At 47.7% G+C, this 21,249-nt stretch overlaps 1 protein-coding gene across 1 annotated transcript in view; it reads right to left on the bottom strand.

Moving 5' to 3' along the window:
* CUNH1orf94 (chromosome unknown C1orf94 homolog) overlaps positions 1–20,026 on the bottom strand; it is a 42,416-nt gene extending 22,390 nt beyond the window's left edge. The window contains exon 1 of the mRNA XM_017527997.2: positions 18,815–20,026. Coding sequence (XP_017383486.1) covers positions 18,815–19,134 — 320 coding nt within the window. The 5' untranslated portion in view covers positions 19,135–20,026. The remainder of the gene's footprint in view (positions 1–18,814) is intronic.
* Between the last annotated feature and the right edge of the window lie 1,223 nt (positions 20,027–21,249).

Raw genomic sequence — 21,249 nt, 5'->3', positions numbered from 1 at the left:
CCTGCCCCTGGGTCCCCTACAGTAGCCTCTTGGATACCCGTGTTCACTCTGGCATGGTCTCTGACCCAATCACAGCCTCTGCACTGGGCCTCACTTCATGGGCAGCACCAGCAGTTGGGTGGTCCCTGCACTGATTCACCGGGGTCTCCCTGTGCCTAAATACTGCCTCAACCTGCACCTTGGACCCTGGGTCCTCCACTGCACCCTTGCTTGTCAGCACCTGCCTGATAGCATCTGATGGTCCCCTGGCTTCTAGGCTCCTGGTTGCCACTTCTCTCCAGGTGTGGAGAAGATGGCAATCCTATTGTCCTGGCTGGTGTCCCTGCCCACCTCACCAGCATCCTTGGCAAGTAGGCACCTTCCTGCTTAGTGCTCCTAGGAGGACCAGGGCCACCAGCCTAGAACTGTCTGCTATCCCCACTCAATGGGCTCCTATGAGAGGTGGGTGAGGTGGCCCACAGAAAGCATTCTGGAAACTGCTCAGCCCACTATCATGGGAGCACTGAGGGAGAAGATGATGAAGAAGACCCAAGGGAAAAAATCCAAGAGCCCCATAGGGGAGCTCAGCTGCTGCGGTTTACGCTTTGCAGTCTGGAGGCCCAGCACACATTCCAGCTCTGGCCACCCTCTCAGAGGGCACGATGAGACTCCAAAGGGGTGACCATGGAATGCTTCCAGCAGGGTCTATGCCTTCCTGGTAATACTCATTGTGTACAAGCGTGCGTGCGCACTCACACACACAGACACACACATGAACAGAAACAGGAAGGCACACAATTCGCATGTCACACCATACACAGACCCAGGGGAATAGTCACTGCATTTAACAGTCAATCAGAATGGACACAGTCTACAGTCCTAGTGACTTCCTGCTGTGCCAGACAGGAAACCTTTAGTCCCTGGGTACTGAGGAGTCCTGAGGCAAAGACTTGATGCCCCCAGGGTGCTTGGAGAGCTTGGGGAAGAGCTAAGTACTAAAGACATGGGAATGTACCAATAGTCCAGCAGCCAAGACAGCATATTTTGTGAACATTAGCCCCACATGGAACCTCACCGTGCTTGGAGGCAGAGAGTAATGCCTGCAAAAAGCAGACTCCAGCCAGATAGACCTGGGTTTGAATCCAGGCATCACTGCTCTTCTCATGTCAGACCTTGGAACCCCAGGGCCCTCCCCTGTAAAATGGGTGTGACATGTAACATCACCACCTCATGGGATGGTTGAGAGCGTTGGGTGAGGTCACTGGCATGTGAGCTCAGCACAGTGCCCCATGCACAGGAAATATTCAGTCAATGTCAGCTGTGAGCATTAGCTAGTGTGGGCTGGTCCTGGCCAGCTCCTGGAGGGCCATTGGATCTGTGTGTGCAGCAAGGTCACTTTCTATTATTTTCTCCATCCCTCCACTCTCTCTTTTGTCCCCTTTCCCTGGCTTGTCACCTCTTCCCTTCCTTTGCCTCCTTCCCATGTCTAGACTTAGGCCTATAAATAGGCCTCACTTTCCCAGCTGTGTCCCCTGAGAACAATCAGAATAAAGGGGCTGCCAATCCACGGTCTAAAGTTTTAGATCCCCCTCCTCTTCTTCTTCACCATCCACCTCAAAAGGAACAGGTGAGTCTCAAGTCACAGAAATCAGACATTTGAAGGACTAGGTTTTGCCTCCCCTCCCCAAATACTTTGCAAAGCAAGCCATACATCAGTCGCTTCACTGAATTAGAAAGACACAGTACAATTATGTTAATTTTTAAAAATTGTGATAATGGTATTGTGGTTATACTTAACAACAACAAAGAGTCCTTATCTCTTAGAGGTACATGCTATTTACAGAGGCAATGATGCCTGGGACTGCCTTTAAAATTAATCCAGCAGGAGGAGGGAAAGAAGAGAGAGGAAGTATTAGATGAAACAAGATTGGCCATGTGTTGGTCATTGCTAAAGCCAGGTTATGGTTACATAGGGTCATCACACACTGATCATTCTATTTGTGTTTGCTTTCTGGTTTATTTTTACAAATATTACACACACATGGTCAAGAGTAGCTTCTAGAAGCCCCACAGGGCCCTGAGATCCCTGTACCAAAAAACTCCCCACAATGGTCCCTTCTCAGCACCTGGGAGGTCACTCCTGCCCTCCCCAACCAGAAGCCAGGCTGGCAGAGGAACTAGCAGGGGCTGAATGTGAATCCCTGCTCTGCCTCTCAAGAGCTGCCTTCTACACCTTATATTCCTCATCTGTCAAGGTTAGACTGTGAGCATTCTATAAGTTGTGCAAAACAGTTAGCACAAGCTGGGTATGTAGTGGGCCCTCGAGAAATGCTCACAGCATAATTATCATAATGTAATTATCAATGTTTAGATCTTAGTTATGATACACCCTTATGTGCCTCTGCACAACTTCTCCTCACAGGCATCTAGAGCAATGAAAAAAGCATCTGCCCCATTGATTCCCATACTGCAGCCTTTGTGGTGTTTAAGGAAACATTCATGTCCCCCACCCCCCACCTGCAACTGCCTCCTTCTCTCCAGTCTGAACTCAGGGTGGCTTTCAGGGGATATGGCTTTCAGACCCGACCCCTCCAGGCCATTCTCCTCTGGACATACCGCAGGAACCAATGGGGCTCTTGGAAAGCTGGCACTGGTGTGCCAAGAATATAGGGGCCTGCCCCAGCTATGAGCCCTGCTACATGGTCTAGAAAGGTTACCACAGGATATCCATCTTTTTCATGCCAGCCTCTACAAATTCATATTTCCCTCGCATATGTCTTGAGCCTACTACAGGCCAGACAGGAAACCAGGCATCCACATATGTGTTCATATTTAATCCTCCCCATATGCCTGGGAAGTAGCCAGGATCATCCCCACTTTACAGGTGAGAAGAATGACCTTGAAAGGCTAAGGACCTTGTCACTCAGAGAGAGGAAGCTTATGTAGGGAGTTGGCTGCGTCCAGCTCCCTCCACTAATTCCTCCCCACCTCTGGCCTGGGCTTCCTTTCAGGAGATCTTTATCCAGCAAGTTCTCCCTGATCCCTGGCCGGGCTTTGTTTCCCAATCTGAATGCAATCAGGAATATTGTCGGTTTCATCCCATCACTCCAGACTGTGGAGGATCATTACAGTGAATCTTGAGCCTGTCATCTGTGGCATTAGCTGTCCCTGACAGCTCCATGTCAGCTGCATGTCTGATGAGCACATCTTATGAGTCTTCTGCCAATTTACAAATAGAAATGTTGAACAGGAGAGAGTCTGGGGCAGAGCCTCAGGGACACTACCAGAGACTCTCCTCCCAGCCTGACAGTAATCTTGGATCAACACTTTGGGTGAATAAATCAACCCCATCACTGTCATCCCACCTCCATTCCCTCCCAAGAGCTTTTATCAAACACTTCGCTGCAATCGAGATTTGCCTCACAGTTAAAAGTCCGCGATTCAGGATCTCCTTCCACCATGCCCCTCTACTTCAAGAAAACAAGATCTGTTTGTTCTTATTTATTCTAGAAAACTGCATGCCTGCAGAGGTAGGACATTCTCAGAACTCAGATCAAACCATTCTCCTGCTGAAACTCCTCCTGTGGATTCTCATTATGCACAGGATAAAATCCAAACTCCTTTATGATGCCCAGAGCACTACACAAATTGGCCCCATCTCCTCCTTCTTCCAGCCATGTTGTCCTTTTATCTACTTGAAATGCTAAACTCATTATGGCCCCAAGGCCTTTGCACTTCCTACGGAATGCCTCTCCTTGCAATCTCACCTCCTCATCGTTCAGGTCTCAGTTCCAGTGTCACAGTCGGAAAGTAGCCTTTCCTGCCTGTTATTTAAAAGTGTCCTTCCCCCACCTTAGTCCATCAATCTGTTTATTTTCTTCACAGTATTGATTACCATCATCTATTTTAATAGTATCTTTTTTGTGTCTTTATCCCCACAAGGGCAGGGACTTTATCTCCTTCGCCACAGAGGCCTCCAAACCTAGAACAGTGTTTGGCACATAATTCCAGCTCAGTCGGGATTTGTTGGATAAATAACTGAACAAACTCACTTGCCTTTACCCATGTCAAGGCCTCTAAGAGCTGGTGGTAACCTGTCTGGCTTTGGGTCCATTTTCTGGCCTTCCATCTCACATCCCATCTCTGGTCTGGCATCCCTGTGAGCCAATCAGATGGCACTGACCATCCTGCTTGACCCGGTCGTAAGGGCTCCCAAACTCTGCAAGGTGGTCCCATGGCAGACCCCACACAGAACCCACATTAACCTTGAGGAACCACCTTGGGGCTCACAGAAAAATTCTGTGGCCACCCCAACACCTTGCTGGGTTCAAGGTTAGGCCTGCTCACCCCCATTTCCTGCAATCTACCTTTTTTCCCCCTAAGTTTTACCAGTCCTGGCACCTCTCCCGTGCTGTTTGCTTTCTCTTTTGGATTGGTAAACACTACCAGATCTATCACAGACTATCACAGTGAATCACTCAAGGAGGTTAACCCAACTCCTGGGCTACTGACAAAGGAAGCAAATCAGAATCAGTTCTGTGGCTCCAGGTCCACGCAGTGCCACCTCTGCTTTGACCAGCTCCAGAAATGATAGCTGTCTGATGGTGGCTCCGTACTCAGATGCTGTGCATTATTTCTGCATTTGCGGTGTAGAGTCATTCAAAAATAAAGGCTATTGACTGGTTGGCACCCCTTCCCAGAATAATGACTAAGCAAGCATGCTGTTAGCTCCTCAACAGCAGTTCTGTGTACATGATAACACAGAGCAAAGATGAAAACTGCTATTCATCTGAGCCAAACAACAGAAAAATGCAAGCAGAAAATTGTTAGTGCTGGAGGAGGATACCAAAACAAATATTTTCTTCTAGCTATGAGATTTTAGACCAATGACAAACACAGTACCCAAGGCAACCTGGCTGATTAGAGTGAAGTGGAGGGCTCTGGAGTCCGGCACAGACCTGGGCTTGAACTGTGGTCCATCTGCAGACTGACCTTGTGGCTTTGGTGAGTTTCTGCTATTATATGTCTACGTGAGTGGAGCAGCACAGCATACTAGTTAAGAGGTCAGTCCCTGGAGGGAGATAGAAACTAGATTCAAATCCCCACTGTTTAATGGGGCTGGCGGCTGTCCTAAAGGAAGCTACCTAATGTGTCAAAGCCTTAGGTCCTATTTCACAAAATAATAAGAAAGGTTAATTATTTATTTAGTGCTAACTAACAAGCCAGGCATTGTGCTAAGCACTTTACATGCGAAACTCTCATTTTAATCCCCCGAACAGCCCCAGTGGGGTAGTGTGGTAGACTAATCATAGTACTGGCCCCCATTTTATTCATACCTTCCTGTATCAATACTCTTTGGTAATTCCCTCTCATCTTCATTTGTGGAGGCTTGAAAAGTGTTTGGGAACTAGGGCTTAGTTTAGTATTTCTCTTGGGACTTGCAACCTCCATGTGAACAAGCCCAGGATAACAGGTCACACAGAGGAAAACTCCAAGTTGCATCAGCCAACCCAGACCTAGCTAAGTGCAAATGCATGGGTGATTATGAGCTAAGTTCAGCCAAGCCCAGCCCGCAGCAGAACACCCTGCTGAACCAAACCCAAATTGCCAAACTAAAGAAATTGGAGGTAAATAAGTCACAGTTTTCAGCCACGAAGCTTTGGGGTGATTTGTTATATATCAAAAGCTTCTTGTCACAAATAGGTACAGTCATCCCAGTTTTCAAAATGAAGAAGCCAAGGAACAGAGAAGCTAAGTAATTTTCCTATGGTCACAGACTTACTAAGGGACAATGCTGTGATCTGAGGCAGTCTTGCTCTGATGCCTCTCTCTTAACTACTACCTATGTTGCTCTGAAAACCAATGGTGAAATGCTGTGTGTGAGAATAGTAGTGACAGGTACCTAAGTTAGGAGAGCAGACAAGGCTTCTTTGCACATTTGTCTTTTAAGCTGGGGCCTAAAGGAGAATAACGACTAAGCCAGATAATGAATGCAAAGAAGAGCTTGCCAGACACAGGGAACAGCATGTGCAAAGACCATGAGGCGGGAAAGAGCTGGTGCATCATTTGGGAATAATGTTCAAGGGGTGGGGCACATAAATAGAGGTGGAGGGGAGAAGTTAGAGGTAAAAGCAGGAGTCAGAATCTGCCAGGCCTTGGAAGTGATGCTAAGGAAAGGCGCAGGGAAACCACTGGAGAGATTTAGGCAGGGAGGTTTCAGGCTCTGGTTCCCAAGGGTGAGGGTTATTTCTCCCAGAACAATCTAGAGGAGTGACAGGAGGAGACTGGGGCCTGAACCAGTATTTATGAGGAGTTTGCTAGGTGCTGGTTTTATAGGTGGCACTTGTCCCTACCACAACCATGAGGGACACAGAGCATCTTCCTTCCCAATAGAGAAAGAGGAAATTGAGGCTCAGGAAGGTTAAAAGATACATTCAAGTTGACCCTAGAGAATAAGTATTGGGGTGGGATTGGGCCCCAGACCCACGTGACTCCCAAATCTCCCCTCTTACCCCCTGCCCTCCACTTCCCTTAACAGTGGAAGAAGGAGAAAGAGCAAGAGCTTTGCAGTCAGGAGAACTGGATTCAAAGCCCAGCTCTGTCCTTTCTGAAGGGTGACCTTCTGCAGTTCACTTCCCTTCTCTGAGCCTCAGTTTCAGGGAGGGCCAGAGGCCAGGAGCCAGCCAAGAGCCAGGAGGATGAGGCAGCAGAAGGCAGAACTCAGTGGACAGGCAGGTGTCCAGCATGGGGACATGCAGGAGCTATGGCAGTGAGGGAAAGGGAGGGCACCAAAGGCTCCAAGCTAGGAGAGGCCCCTTATCATGTAAGCAGTGACTCTGGCATCCAGCCTAGCATCTTCCCCAGTGGACCCCCGCCCTGGCTCAGGCCAAGGCCGGTGGGCGTTTCTGAGTCTACCTGTCTGCATAGGGATCAGAGACCCATGTTCTCTGATCAGAGACCTATTTCTCTGGTACATGTCACAGCACCCAGTGTGGCCCCTGCCCAGTGTGGAGGGAAGGGAGGTGGTCACCTCTGCCAAGCTGCCTGTGTCTTCCTCCATCTTCCTTCTCCTCCAGATTCAGGAATCACTGAATTGCCCAGGTACCCTCTCCCCACATAACACACCACAGCCCCCCCCCCACACACACACACGTGCACACACACACACTCAGGCACATATACATCCATGCACCACACACCCACAGTCATGCACACACACTATGAATACATACATTCACACATGTACACACATACCGCAGCTATGCACACATATCACAGCCGTGCATACAGACACGCCACAACCATGCACACAGATATACCACAGCCATGTACATACACCCACACACACATACACATACACATGCACACAGAAACAGCCAGGCACACACATCCTGCACATCTGCACGTACTCATACACATACACACATTCATACATACACCTGCACACCCATGCACACACCCATGTACACATACACACAACACCCATGCGCATATACACACACACAAACCACCATGGCCTTCCTGCTTGGAAAACTAACAGGAAGGAAAGGAAACAGGGAAGGAAGGTGGATTCTACCTCTTTCACTATGTGGGGGGCTTAGGCTGACTTCTGTGTTTTTTTGTTTGTTTGCTTGTTTATTTTTTGAGACAGAGTTTCGCTCTTGTTGCCTATGCTGGAGTGCAATGGTGTGATCTTGGCTCACTGCAACCACCACTTCCAGAGTTCAAGCAATTCTCCTGCCTCAGCCTCCTGAGTAGCTGGAATTACAGGCGCCTGCCAGCACGCCCAGCTAATTTTTTGTATTTTTAGTAGAGATGGGGTTTCACCATGTTGGCCAGCCTGGTCTTGAACTCTGACCTCAGGTAATCCACCTGCCTCACCCTCCCAAAGTGCTGGGATTACAGGCTTGAGCCACCACACCCGGCCAGCTGACTTCTTTCAGCTGAAGAGTAAGGGACAATTGAGAGAAGCCGCAGATTCATTCAGTTGCTGTCCCAGGGCCTGTGCACTTGTGTCCCAAAAGTACCTGGAAACCCCTTAAACTCTGTCTCCTGGGACTTTCCTGGTAGGAGGCAGAGGGCTGAGCTGAGGTCTGGGGAAAGCTTTGGCCTCCCCACCCCCAGCCCTCCTCCACCCTCCAGGCTGCAGTGAGGATTAAGTGAGATGATGAATGTGAAAGCACTCGGTAAATTGTAAAGAGCGCTATGCAAATGTTAGCAGCTCTGACTGAGACAGTGTGGTGTGGGAGAGCCAAGCCTGGCTGCAGGCTTTGGAGTCCCACTGCCCCAGATTCACAGCCAGGAGCCTGGTTTACTAAAGGTGAAAAATTGGGGAAGTCATGGAGACCTCGGTCTCTTCATCTGCAAAGTGGGGATGGTGATTTTCACCCAGAGTTAAAGGAGGCAACACTGAAATCTCTCAGCTCCCTGAATGCCAAGCCCGGGCTTTATGTTCATCTAATTTCTTACCAAAGGTCCTCACACATAGTAGATTCAAATTTTTTTTTAAATGTCCCTGACATACACTTAGAACTCAATAAAGGTCAGTCTTCTTCCTTCCTTCCACACTTTTCTTTGAAACACATCCTTTTCAAAGATGTGCTGAACAATTCTCTTTTAAACCTAAGGTTTCATCATCTTTGACCCTCCTCCAGAGTATCAGAGAATCTTTCATACACATGCATACATCACCTGCAGTGCTTGTTTCAAATACAGATTCTCGAGCACCCTTGGAAAAACAGCAATTCAACTGATCTAGAATGGAGGCCAGGTACCTGTACTTTGAGCAACTATTCTTTCTCCACTTGTGGCATCCCTGTTTTCCCCCAGTCTCACATCCCACCTCTCCACCCTGGTTTTGATGCAATGGTGCACTTGCAGACACCCAACCGGTGAAAATTTCCCTCTAGATGCTTTGCAACAATGTCCTGCCTGTTAGGGCAGGTGAGACAGGCTTAGAAGGCATATTGTCAAGTGGAAGTGAGACACCCTGCTCCCCACAATGTCCTCCACCTGATTCTCTCTCTAGGGAACAGGTGAGCTGAGCGAGGACTAGAAGTGTTGGGCAGTGGGTGGTGAAGAAGTGGGTGGGATTCAGTGAGCTGGGGAATGAGACAGGAAATATCAGGGAATAAATACAGCAATAAAGGAGCTTCGGCTGGGAGCTACAGAGTGATTCTTACTGTTCAAATTATCTTTAAAACTTTTCATTTGAATCTGTTTAATAAGGGAAGGCTTACCCTAAGGAAGAGGTTTGTTTTTTTTTTAATGTGACTTGGGAGCTGAATTGGAAATAACTTGGCAACAAAGATATTAAAAAGGGGATTAAAGCAAACCACTGGTGGCCCATCTCTGCAGGCTCCCACAACCTGCAACACAGCTCCCGAAACCATAAGATTAAATTACAAAGTGGGACGTTAATCATGATTCATCTTTCTTCACCACTCATGGCTCCCAGTGCTAAGCAGACGTGGAAGGGCTATTCGGAAGGGCCTGTGGTTCCGGGTAGAACTCAAGCCTTGAAGCCACATCAAACTCTTATACCCGCTTTGCTACTTCCTCTCAGCTGGATGTCCCTGAGCAAATTGCTTAACCTCTCTGAGCCTCACCTTTCTCATCTACAAAATGAGAGTAACATTGACCATTTACTGGGAAGAGTTGCTAAGAAAGTGAAATAAAGCAGAAGACTAAAATACAGAGCCTGGCACATATAAAGTGCTCAAGAAAACGTTAGTTCCCTTTTCTGCAGCCTAAGACAGAAGGAGAAAAAAAAACCTGCGATGTCTTAAGTTATTGATATTCTGTGCTTCCTCTGATGACCATGACCTTGGCTTGGATCCTGGCTACCTCTGGGTGGTGGCAGTTTTATGGCTTATTCACCATTCACTTCCTCATTCATTCATACCCACTGCATAGCCACCAAGTGCCAGGAACTCGGCTGGGCACTGGGGAGACAAAGATGAGTAAGACACAGACCTTGCCCTTAAGCAGCCCATAGTCCAGTAGCAGAAGAGGAATTGTTGCCACAAGGCAGCACACAATATGTGCCAGATGCCCACCACCTCATCAGAATCCCACGCTGGAACAGTGCTGATAGCTCTGATTAAGCGGCTGTGTCCTTCCCTCTGGCCAATGGTCAAGAAGAGAGCTCCTTTTAAATGGACTCTTCCATTCCATCATCCTCAAAAGATCCATCCCATGTGGTTCCCAGAGCTAGGGAAGCATTTGTCTCTTATTATGACCCTTGTGCTTCCTCCCAGAAGACAACATGAGTTATGAAAACCAACTGCTATGATCTCCCTTTTTGCCCTGGCTGCCAAGAATCTCAAACCAGACGCTGTCATCAGCTGAGTAGTTTCCCTTCAGCTTAAGTTTCCTGGCGTATATGTCTCCTTGTCCCATATCAATTATGTCCTGTCATTTTATCCATGATAATGACAATGATGACAATGAAATGACAGTGATGACAATGAGGAACATGAATCCTTCTCTTATTCGCAGTGCTGTGTGAGCTTTATGTATATCATTTCATTTGCTTTCATAGTAATCCCTTAAAAGAGTCTCTCTGACTTTTCCCATTTTTTCAGATGAGGAAAATAGGGCACGGAAAGTTAGGGGAATTTGGTTATGGCTAGAAAGTGTGCTGGGACTCTAATTCACCTGTCTCCTTATTATTATTATTATTATTATTATTATTATTATTATTTGTTATCTGGGCCACCTTAAGACACTTAGGAAAGAGGTGGAATATAGTTGTTTATTTAATTAAAAACAGGAATGTGGAAAGAAGAGAAGGAAAAATGTTAAATGATATGAACAACAAATAATTCAGAGGGCAACACACTTATTCTAGGTCCTTAAGGATGGATAAGATTTAGATAGACAGAGATATGAGAGAAGGGCATTCCTGGTAGTGGAATAACATGAGCAAAGGCAAGGCGATGTGCACCTGCTGGTAGCTCCTGTTGGTTTATAGAGCATGTGCAGGGGACCAGCAAATGTGCATCTAGAGATGGAGGCCAGGCTATTACGGAGACCTCCAAAGACTAGGCCAAGGGACCAGAGGACATGTGGAGCCATGAAAGATGTCTGAGCAGTGCTGTTGACCTGCTCCATAAGATGAAATTGGCGAAGGGTGGAGGGAATCCTGGGGGAAAGGTACCAAATGCAGTGAGAAGAGATGTGATGAGGGTTGCAGAGGAGAGATGAGCAGAGAGGCAAGGCGTCAAAGACCATCATGGAGGTGGGCGGCTAGGACATGTGGCAGGCTGGAGGAAGGAAGGACCAGGGTCTGCCAGCAGTGTTTCATGTACTAGTTCACTTGGCAAACAAGAACAGGGGTGCTGAGACCCAGCATTGGGAAGCTCAGGAGAGGGAAAGGCTGGGTACAGTGACTCAAACGCCTGTAATCCCAGCACTTTGAGAGACCGAGGCATGTGCATCATCTGAGCTCAGGAGTCCAAGGCCAGCCTGACCAATATGGTGAAACCCCATCTCTACTAAAAATACAAAAATTAGCCAGGCATGATGGTGCATGCCTGTAATCTCAGCTACTTGGGAGGCTGAGATAGGAGAGCTGCTTGAACCTGAGAGGCAGAGGTGGTGCCACTGCACTCCAGCCTGGGTGACAGAGCAAGACTTCACATCAAAAAAAAAAAAATAAAAAAATAAGGGGGGAGATACTTGCCTAAGGGTTGGGTTTCAGAGAAAAGGATTCCAACTTGTGGCCCACAGGGTCTCTGAAATCATTCCCAAATACTGAGTGATGTGAGGATGTGTTTCAGGCAAAAGGCTGCACAGAAGCTTTCTTCAGATTTTCAAAGAGGTGTTGAGCCCTCCAAGAGGAGGAACCACTAGCTGAGATTAGACTCCAAAGATCTTCACAGCTGGCTTCTAGTCTAAGACATCAGCCTGAGTTTCCATTTCTGAGTCTTGTCTTTATCACTTCCATCACAAGGTTTCAAACTTTTTAAAGAATAATGCTAACAAAAGAGGCTATGTATTCTAAACAACTTTTCCAGAGAAGTCAGGTTCATCCAATTGTTTAAATAGCAGGAGCACAAAGGATTGCTTGTTGGGAGAACCATTCAAGCAAGGAAGCCCAGTGGGTTCCCAAATATCACTCGTTCACCAGCGTGGAGAACTGGCCAATTGAAGCCAACAGTGAAAGTTTACCAAAATAAGTGCAAAAAAGCTTTCTTCCTTCTTGCAACAAATAGCCTCAGAAAGCTGCCAATCAATAAATCACTTCTGCTTTTTTTGTTTTTTGTTTTTCAAATGCTTAAACAGATTTATTTTATTTCGGAGATTTATCTTCATATCTGAGTCTGGCTTGGAATAATGCCTGCCAAAGCCTTTCCACTCTGCAGACCAGGTTTGTTATGATGGGTAAGTGGGAAATTCTTGGGTGCTGACAGAGGGTCTGGAAGCATCCAGGGAAGCCACCCACATCCAGCAAGCTCCAGCCACTTTCCCCCGGTCACTAACAGATGCTACACTTCCTGTGGAACTTCTCATCTTTCCCTGCACCTGCTGGGCTCTTTCTGTAGGCTGTTCTTTCTCTCTTCTCAAGACCTAGCTAAGGGACACAATTATGGAAACCTTTGCAGTTAGTAATCATGACATCCCTGCTCCCTGATAACTGTACCCACATCTTTCGTCACACAGTGCATGGGTCTCATCTGTTGCTGCTTCAGCTTGCTTCCCTCAGCCTTGTTCAGGAAGCCTTCCCTAAGTACTAAGCCCAGTCCAGTGATCAAGTACAAAGTCCAGTTGTGTGTCTTCTCAGTGTGCTTCCATGGCACTGGCACTTCAGCCTCAGAACACTTATTATAGTGTGTTGTGATCTGCCTTTTGCAAGATGTTGAAGGTTCATAAAGGAGGCCGGAGACTGTCCCCAGCTTTTCCATCATTGTATTTTTTTCAGACATTTCAATAATAGGTACACACTATTTTTTTTCTTGAGACAGAGTTTTGCCCTTATTACCCAGGCTAGTAATGGCGCAATCTTGGCTCACTGCAACCTCCTCCTTCCAGGTTCAATCGATTCTCCTGCCTCAACCTCCAGAGTAGCTGGGATTACAGGCACCTGCATCCACATCCAGCTAATTTTTGTGTTTTTAGTACAGATGGGGTTTCACCATGTTGGCCAGGCTGGTCTCAAACTCCTGACCTCATGTGATCCACCTGCCTCGGCCTCCCAAAGTACCAGGATTGGAGGAGTGAGCCACTGCACCCGGCAATATTTGTTGAATGTCATTGTTGTCAGATGTATCTGTGTTCATCCGACTCACTAGACTGGGAGCTCTTTGAGGTAAGGGCTTCTGTTCCACTTATCTCTGTATCCCTGGGACCCAGCATAGGGCCTGGGACTGAGAAGGCAGTTGTGTTTGTTGAATGAATTTATAAATGAAGAAATGAACAAATGTCATTCTGTAGTTAGGCAATGGAGTCAACAGCAAATCTAAAGCCCTCATTCTGGAGCTTTGAAGTTTTAGAGATTAGGGGAATGAATGAATAAGTAATCCTTGAATAAGTGGCTACTCATAATTCTCTAAGCCTAAATTTAAGACTAATTAAAAGATAACTAAACAAGATTTTAGAGTTAAATCAGCACTAGACAGAACTATTGATTTCTCCCCCAAAAACCATTGCTCCCTAATTCTTCCCCACCTTTGTAAATGGCACCACTGTCCAACCAGGGGCTCAAGCTTGGAATACATAACGTCTTTTATTGTCATTATTATTTTAAAAGCTTGAAACTTGGTGGTGGGAGTGGTAGAGGCAAGACTGAGACATGGAACTCAAGCTGAGGTCTTAGACTAGAAGGAGCTCTGGAGATCTCTGGAGTCTAATGCTATTTACTAGTGTTTTCTCCTCTTGGACGGGTCAACACCTCTTTGAAAATCTGAGGAAAGCTTCTGTACATCCTTTTGCCTGAAAGACATCCTCATGGCTCTCAGCATTTGGGGAATGATTTCAGAGATCCCATGGGCCACAGGTTGGAATCCTTTGCTCTGAGACCCTTCATTTCACCAGCCTTGAGTTACTGAGTGTTGGGTCTCAACACCCCAGTCACATTGATACTGATACACTCCTCCATTCTTATTTGTCAAGTGAACTAGTGCATGAAACACAGCATGAGCCTCAAGGTTTCTGTTTGTGTGCCCAAATCACCAGCAGGTCCATTGGCTCCTCTTAAAACACACATTGAATCCTCCACTTTTTCCATCCCTGCCGTAGTCACTCTGACCCAGCCACTGCAACCATTCAGTCTCCCATGGACTCTGACAGTATCTTCCCAGAGGCCTCCCACTTCCTCTCCCACATACCTACAAACCATCTCCATGCAGAAGCTGGACAGAGAGATTCAAACATTAGTGAATCTGTTCGTGTTACACCCCTTCCTAAAAACCTGCAAAAGTGCTCCATATCATGTGGAATAAAACCTGAACTCCCCTCCAGCCCCCTGAGGCCTTGCCTGCCTGTCTCTGACATACCTATACCATGGCCATGTCCCATCCCTCCTTATTCTCCAGTCTCGCGGTCCCTCTCAAAGCTCACTCCCACCTCACAGTCTTTGCATTTGCTCTTCCTTTTGTTTTTGTTTTGTGACAGGGTCTCACTCTGTCACTCAGGCTGGAGTACAGTAGTGCAATCCTGGCTCATTGCAGCCTCGACCTCCTGGGCTCAAGTGTTCCTCCCGCCTCAGTCTCCCGAGTAGCTAGAACTACAGGTGTGTGCCACCATGCCCAGCTAATTTTTGTATTTTTTGTAGAGATGAGGTCTAGGCACGTTTCCCAGGCTGGTCTCCAACTCCCGGGCTCAAGTGTTCCGCCCACCTCAGCCTCCCAAAGCGCTGGGATTGCAGCCTCCCTATCACTTCATTCTGCTCCCTGGCTTTTCACTGTGTGTGATCATTCAGAGCATAAGACTCCCAAATATTTTGCCTATTCAAAGATGCCTCAGATTCTAAGAGAGGACACCCAACACCGTTGCCTCAGGGCCAAGGTGGTCTTTCATCATCACACTTATCGCCGAAATTATCTTGTTTATTTTAATGTGTTTCTTATGGGTCTGCTCCAACTGGAAAACTATCATTTTCACATTCCAAAGTTATCACAGCTTTTGAGTTTACTAGCTTCTTTTCTCTCCTGTACTAGAATGTGAGCTCTAGGAAGGCAGGAATTAATGGGGTTCACAGCTCCATCCCCCTAGTTTTTCACACAGTTCTAGCATATAGATGTTTAATAAATATCTGTTGAATAAATAACTGAATGAATGAATAAATTCAAAATGTGTCCACAGATTGAAAGTCGGCTTGGGGTGAAAAGTGAGTGTGATATTGGCTGTCATTAACAGGAACCAGGATGTAGACAGGGAGGATCAAATCTACATGGATTGGATCACCCCTGGATTACTGTACTTCGTTTTCAAAGTTACACTGCCAGAAGGACCATCAGTATGGACAGAAAACTGACCAAGTTGGCACATGGGGAGAAACTTAGAAAACCAGAGGTGTTTAGCTTATAGAGACAGAAATATTCTGGGAGGAATGTTGTTGCTGTCTTGCTGTATTTCACTATCTAAAGGCCTATTGAGAGAAAAAAGAGATGGATTTGGCTTGGAGTACTAAGGGCAGAATCCAGATCAATGGGAATTAGTTTGATAGAGACATGTTTCAGTGACAGAAAGTGAATGGTCTTTTGAGGGGGTTCATAGCAAGGGAAGGGGCAGCAAAGGGAAGTGGTAAGCTCCCCATCTGAGAAACTGTCCAAATGGTCTAAGTGCACTACTTGGCAGGGACAAGCAGCAGCAGATGGCCTCAAAAATCTCTTTCAAATTTGAAATGTCTGGGTTCCTATGACATATAGTTACAGAGTCAAGAAAAATAAATTCTGGCCAAAAAGAGTTCTAGAATGCGCTTACCTATCTACCCCAATACAAGAAAATACCACCCAAACTGGTCTACAAATTAAGCAGTGGAAAGACTAGCTGAGAGGTGTCTTGTGCACCTGAAGTCATTCTAGAAACAATAAGAACAGCTCCCTGGCTTTTCAATCTGTGTGTGATCATTCAGAACATGGGACTTCCAAATACTTTGCTATTCAAAGATGCCTCAGATTCTAAGAGAAGACAACTGACATTATTGCCTCAGGGCCAAGGTGATCTTGGGTTTCATTTCTGAAGCTCTACCACTTCCTAACTGTAGGATCTTGGGCAGAGAATTAACCCCTCCAAAGCTCAGTTACGTTCTCTGTACAAAGAATTTCACTTATAAATGGAGGGGGTGCGGGTAGCACTTGAAACCAGAATGGCGCAATGTGATAGTTATTGAAACTCAGTGATAAACATATAGGTATTCACCATACTATTCTATGTGTTTGAAAATTTGCATAATAAAAAGTAAAAAGAAAGAGGTGGGAAGTTTAAAAGACTACCTACCTCATGCAATAATTGTAGAGCTTAAAGAAGTGATCACACCCGAATTGCAAGGAATTTTTACATATCTGAATTATTGCCATAAATGTTTAAATATCACATTTAATCATTCCAACGACCCTACAAAATGCATAGTATTAATCTGTGCTTGGCAGATGAGGAAACCAAAGTTCAGATAAATTAAACAGTAACAAATTCTTCAAATGGCATGGGGCTGAAACGAATCTGAAACCAGAATTATCTGACTCCACTAGCATACTGCCTTTATTTTAAGACTACCTCCCTTCCGGGAGTAGGGGACCACCAGGTTGCCTAAGCAGGGGTGAACTGGCCCAGGTCGGAAACGGAGCAGGCCAAAACTCCCGTGCTGGTCAGTAGTGGGATCGCGCCTGTGAATAGCCACTGCACTCCAGCCTGGGCAACACAGCGAGACCCTGTCTTTTAAAAATAAAAAAAGAAAAATAAAGGAAAAAAACAAAAACAACAACAACAACAACAACAAAAAGACTAGCTCATTGTGTTCTGCTTGGTTGACAATTAGGATATTGTTTATTTATCTAAGTCAGTGGTTTCCCATCTCTCTTCTCAATAGCAGAAACATTTTTTTCCAAATTCAGTCCTACTCAGAACTCCAGTAAGTAAAACTGATAAAAGCTAAACAGCTCTGGCTGAAATGGATTTTGGGGCCCAGTAACCAGCCCACTCGACTCCACAGTGACCCCTGAAGCACCCTGAGGTATGAAACCCCAGAATGAAGCAAACAACAACAGCAGCAAATCTCAACCTGAAGAAGTACATGTTAAGGGCAGCCCTATTTGTATAATACATCTTTCATTTCCCTGTCTCCCATCACATTGGATCCTCATTATCAACTCTGAGGTGGACAAGGCAGCACATATCATCCTCAATTTGCAGATGAGGAAATCAAGGCCAAATGGAGTTAAGCAGCTGGCCAAAGGTGCACCAGTTCAATTTTCAGCCAAGTGCAGACTGGAAGTTGAGTCTGTCTCCATTAACTCAGTGTGACCTGGCAAAGAGGGTGCCATCTACTGGAAATTGCTACTGACCCTTGATCCACAAAGTGGACAATCAGCTACTTGGCCACTGAGAGCTGAGCACAGCCCCATGGGTCCTCCTGCCAAGGCCCTGTCCCAGAGCAGATGGCAATGGGCAGAGAAGAAGGGCTCAGTGCCACGGAAGGGCCTGACAGCAGGATTTGGGCTGTAGAATGGCCATTCTCGTCTAAGTCATGTCGTGCTGAGTACAGGGCAGGGGGGCAGGACTCGCCAAAGTCTTCCACCTTCATCTGCAGTAAGCAAACGAGCCCACAGAGGGACAGAAGGTGGTGCAGAGCTGGGTGTCAGTTACACTTTGCTTTTCTTCTTAGCTCTTGCTCAGACATCCCTGAAACCCGAGGCAGCTGATAAATGCCTGAATGGCTCCCCGACTCCAGAGCATCTCTGAACCGAGCTGTAGCATGTGTTGGAGCAGGCAACACTTAATTATTGTTTAATCTTTCATTAGCTCTTAATTATTAACACTTAATCCATCTGTAAAATGGGGACACTAATACATGCCTCATAGAGACTCTGGGAGCATTAATTAAGCTTACAGTCCACTTTGAAGATGCAAAACGTGAAATAAGTGCTCAATGGCGGTATTAATAACCACAGCGGACTTACTTTCTTTTCCTAACGAGGTCCCTTTTTCCTCTCTACTCCTTCCTCTCCTTTCAAATATCCATCCTTAACAATATCTGCCCAACTTTGCCCTCATGGAGAAACACTTAGCTCTGTGTTTCCCAGACACAGGATTTCCTATCCAGGAAACAGGCTATTTACAGACATCTTCTCGCACTTTAATTTTCTATTATGTCCTCTGAATATGTCAGTGCCTTCCCAGTAAATATTTTGATGTGTGCTCTTGCAGCAGCTTCTGTGGAGGCTGAATGGGACAGCTGCTCCCTGTATTAGGGAATTCCAGATGTGATTTAAAACCATCAGACTCATCCATGTGAATGCCTTGCCTTTAGGTGGGAGAGGGGAAGGATCTTCTAGCTGCTTCTGGGGAAAGCCATGAGCCATATAACCCTTAGCCTTGTCTAGGGTGGTTTTTCAAGGACTTCAGATTCATATGCCTTTAGGATGAGAAACGCCTGTTTAGTGAGCTGGTGAGGAGGCAGCCTGGAATATAGCCTTAACCTGGCTCCTCAACCAGGTAACTGCAGAATCTTGGTCAGCTCTTCTACAAAGCTTGAGCAAAGGACCATGGAGAGGGGAGTATAGAGCCTTTCGGGTTTCACCAGCCTCAACGCTGGGCCAGAACATTCCCTCAGAAAGTCAGACATCATCTCCTCCCTTCTCCCTTGCTGCCAACCGAGTAGGGGAGTACTCACTCTTCTTGGAAGCTGAGCTCATGGTCTCCTATAGGTCCAGCCATGGGGACAGAGAGATGCTCCATGGAGGTCCAGGGCTGTGAGGCCTCAGGCAGGCCCTGAACCCTCTTCCAGATTTCATGGCAAGTCTTGTCTAGGCTGTCTTGGGGTGTGTCCTGGTGGATCCAGATGTATCTGGGGAATGGGCCCAGGGCGCAGGGGCGCTTGGCCACCAGGGCCGAGGACGAAAGAAGCCCATTCCCACTGGCCATCCTTCTCCTCTCTTTCTGGAAGCCCCTCTGTCCACCCAGGGCTGGAAGACATCCGCCACCACCCCTCATTCACCGGACAGGGAGAGGAGGATGGCGCTTGGCAGAAGTGGGTCAGTTCTGTCTGGCTGTCGCTCCAGCAAGGTGGTTAGGTTCAGAGGCCTTTGATTTCTGTGGCAGGGGTGGGTGGAGGACAGCTTTCTTTTGGGGAGGGGGGCTTAGTTTGATTTGTTTCTACTTGCTCTTCCCTGACTTTTGCCCCCCTCCCCGTCTCCCTCAGAAGAAAATATTTAAAAGTCAACAAAAACCAGTAGCTTAGGAACCGTGGAATGCCCCGGAGATCAGGAACCAGGCGCCTGGGCGGGCAGAATGACATCTGGGAACAGCTGGAGGGGGAGGCTGGCTCTCCCCACAGTCCCTGGCACTGCCCCCTGGCGACGCCGCCGTGACACCTTGCGGCGCCTGGGCTCAGCCCATGCTCGCCCGCTAAGCGCCGCGGAGGGCTGGGTGCGGGCCTGGGACCTCACTAGGCGCTCTGGGGGCGGGGCCCCGCAGGAGACGCTCGCCTGGGCGTTCCCAGGGAACCCCGCGCAGAGCGAGCGTCAACGGCCCGGCCCACCTCCCCTCCGCCCCCGGCCCAGTTCCCGCTTTTCTCTCGACCTGCCCCTCCTGCCCCAGTTCTCCCGCTGCTGCTCTGCCGCCCCCGGAAAGAGGAGGTGAGGCGTGTGTGGATGGGCCCACAGCCCTCCGGCCCCGGCCCACAGCAGACCCCTGTTCCGGCAGCGCCGCGCTGCGGGGTGGGCACCCGGAAGGGCCCGGCGGCTTAAGAGCGCGCTGACTAGGCAGGGCAGGCTGGGCCCGGCGGCTCCCACCAGTTTGCTTGCCAGTGGTTCCCACACCTTCGCCGTCGAGCGGCGGAATTCCTTCTGTGGGTTTCAAACGCAAACGCAACGGCTCGGTGCGCGGGGCGCTCCGGGTTCGGAGCCCAAGACCCGCCGGTCGGGTGGGTGCGGGTGGGGCCCAAAGGACCCCAGGGCTCTTCCAGGGATCAGAAGTCAAAGCCAAACGCGTCGCCGCTCCACGCAAACCTCAGCTCCTGCCTGGGATTCCCCCCGCCCCCCAGCATCCTCGACCGCCTTTTAGTCCTAACTGCCATTTTACGGAGCGCTTGCCCTGTGCCAAGCGCTGGGCTCACATTCAATCCTATTAAAACTCGTGAAATTAGTAGTACTTTTTATTATCGTTCTACATGTGAGGAAAGCAAATCTCAGTCGTGAAGGATTGTGTCCAAGGCCCGCTAAGAAGTGGGAAGCTGAGACTCAGACCCCAGCACTCTAGGCCTGATCTAGCCCTTGACCACTGAAGAGCTTCAGTAGGTGTGTGGGAGCAGGGGTAGGGGGTCCGAGGTTCAGGGAGAAGGGCTAAGTCAGCTGTCTGCTGATCAACAGGCCCCTTCCCTCATGGAAGCAGCTTCATTCAACTGGGCCCTGACAGAGTACCTCCGCTGGGGGAGGCTCTCTGGCCCCAAGAATCTGGGGGTTGTTTCTCCAGTAATACCCTTGAAGAGGAAGAGCAAGAGGGTGGAGAAGGAAGAAAGAAGAATGGACATAAATTGAGGAAGATGGCAGTCTATAAATGCAGGGCTGGGTTGAATCCTGACACTCACATTCCAGCTATGTGACCCTAGCAACTGTGAACTTCTCCCATCCTCATTCATCATTCCCCCAGTGCTGATACAACCCCTGCTCTGTGCCTGATGAGTTGCTGGGCACTGAAGAAGCCTAAGGGTGGGCAAAACTGGCATGGTCCCTGCTCCCACTAGCCTGTCTACTAGTGAGGAGAGATCGATGCAAACTAGCCAAGCAGGTAAAGCAGCAATAATTACAGAGGCAATGGGGTTCTGATGGAAAATAACTATTAGGTTGGTGCAAAAGTAATTGCGGTTTTTGTCATCACTTGCAATGGCAAAAACAATTACTTTTGCACCAACCTAATATCAAAGTGAGACATTGGGGAGAAGAGGGGAAGGCAACATTCCATGCTGGTCCAGGCTGAAGGATTCCCTTTCTGTAAAATGGTGTTAATAATTATGAAGATCACGTTTCTAGCACACAGTAGGCACTCAAGAAATATGTGTTGGATGAATTAATGGTATACTGTATGTAAAGTGCCTGGTATACAGTAAGT

Source organism: Cebus imitator, unplaced genomic scaffold (assembly GCF_001604975.1).
Source record: "Cebus imitator isolate Cc_AM_T3 unplaced genomic scaffold, Cebus_imitator-1.0 Scaffold51, whole genome shotgun sequence".
Taxonomy (NCBI): domain Eukaryota; kingdom Metazoa; phylum Chordata; class Mammalia; order Primates; family Cebidae; genus Cebus; species Cebus imitator.
This window is presented reverse-complemented; position numbering and strand designations above follow the sequence as displayed.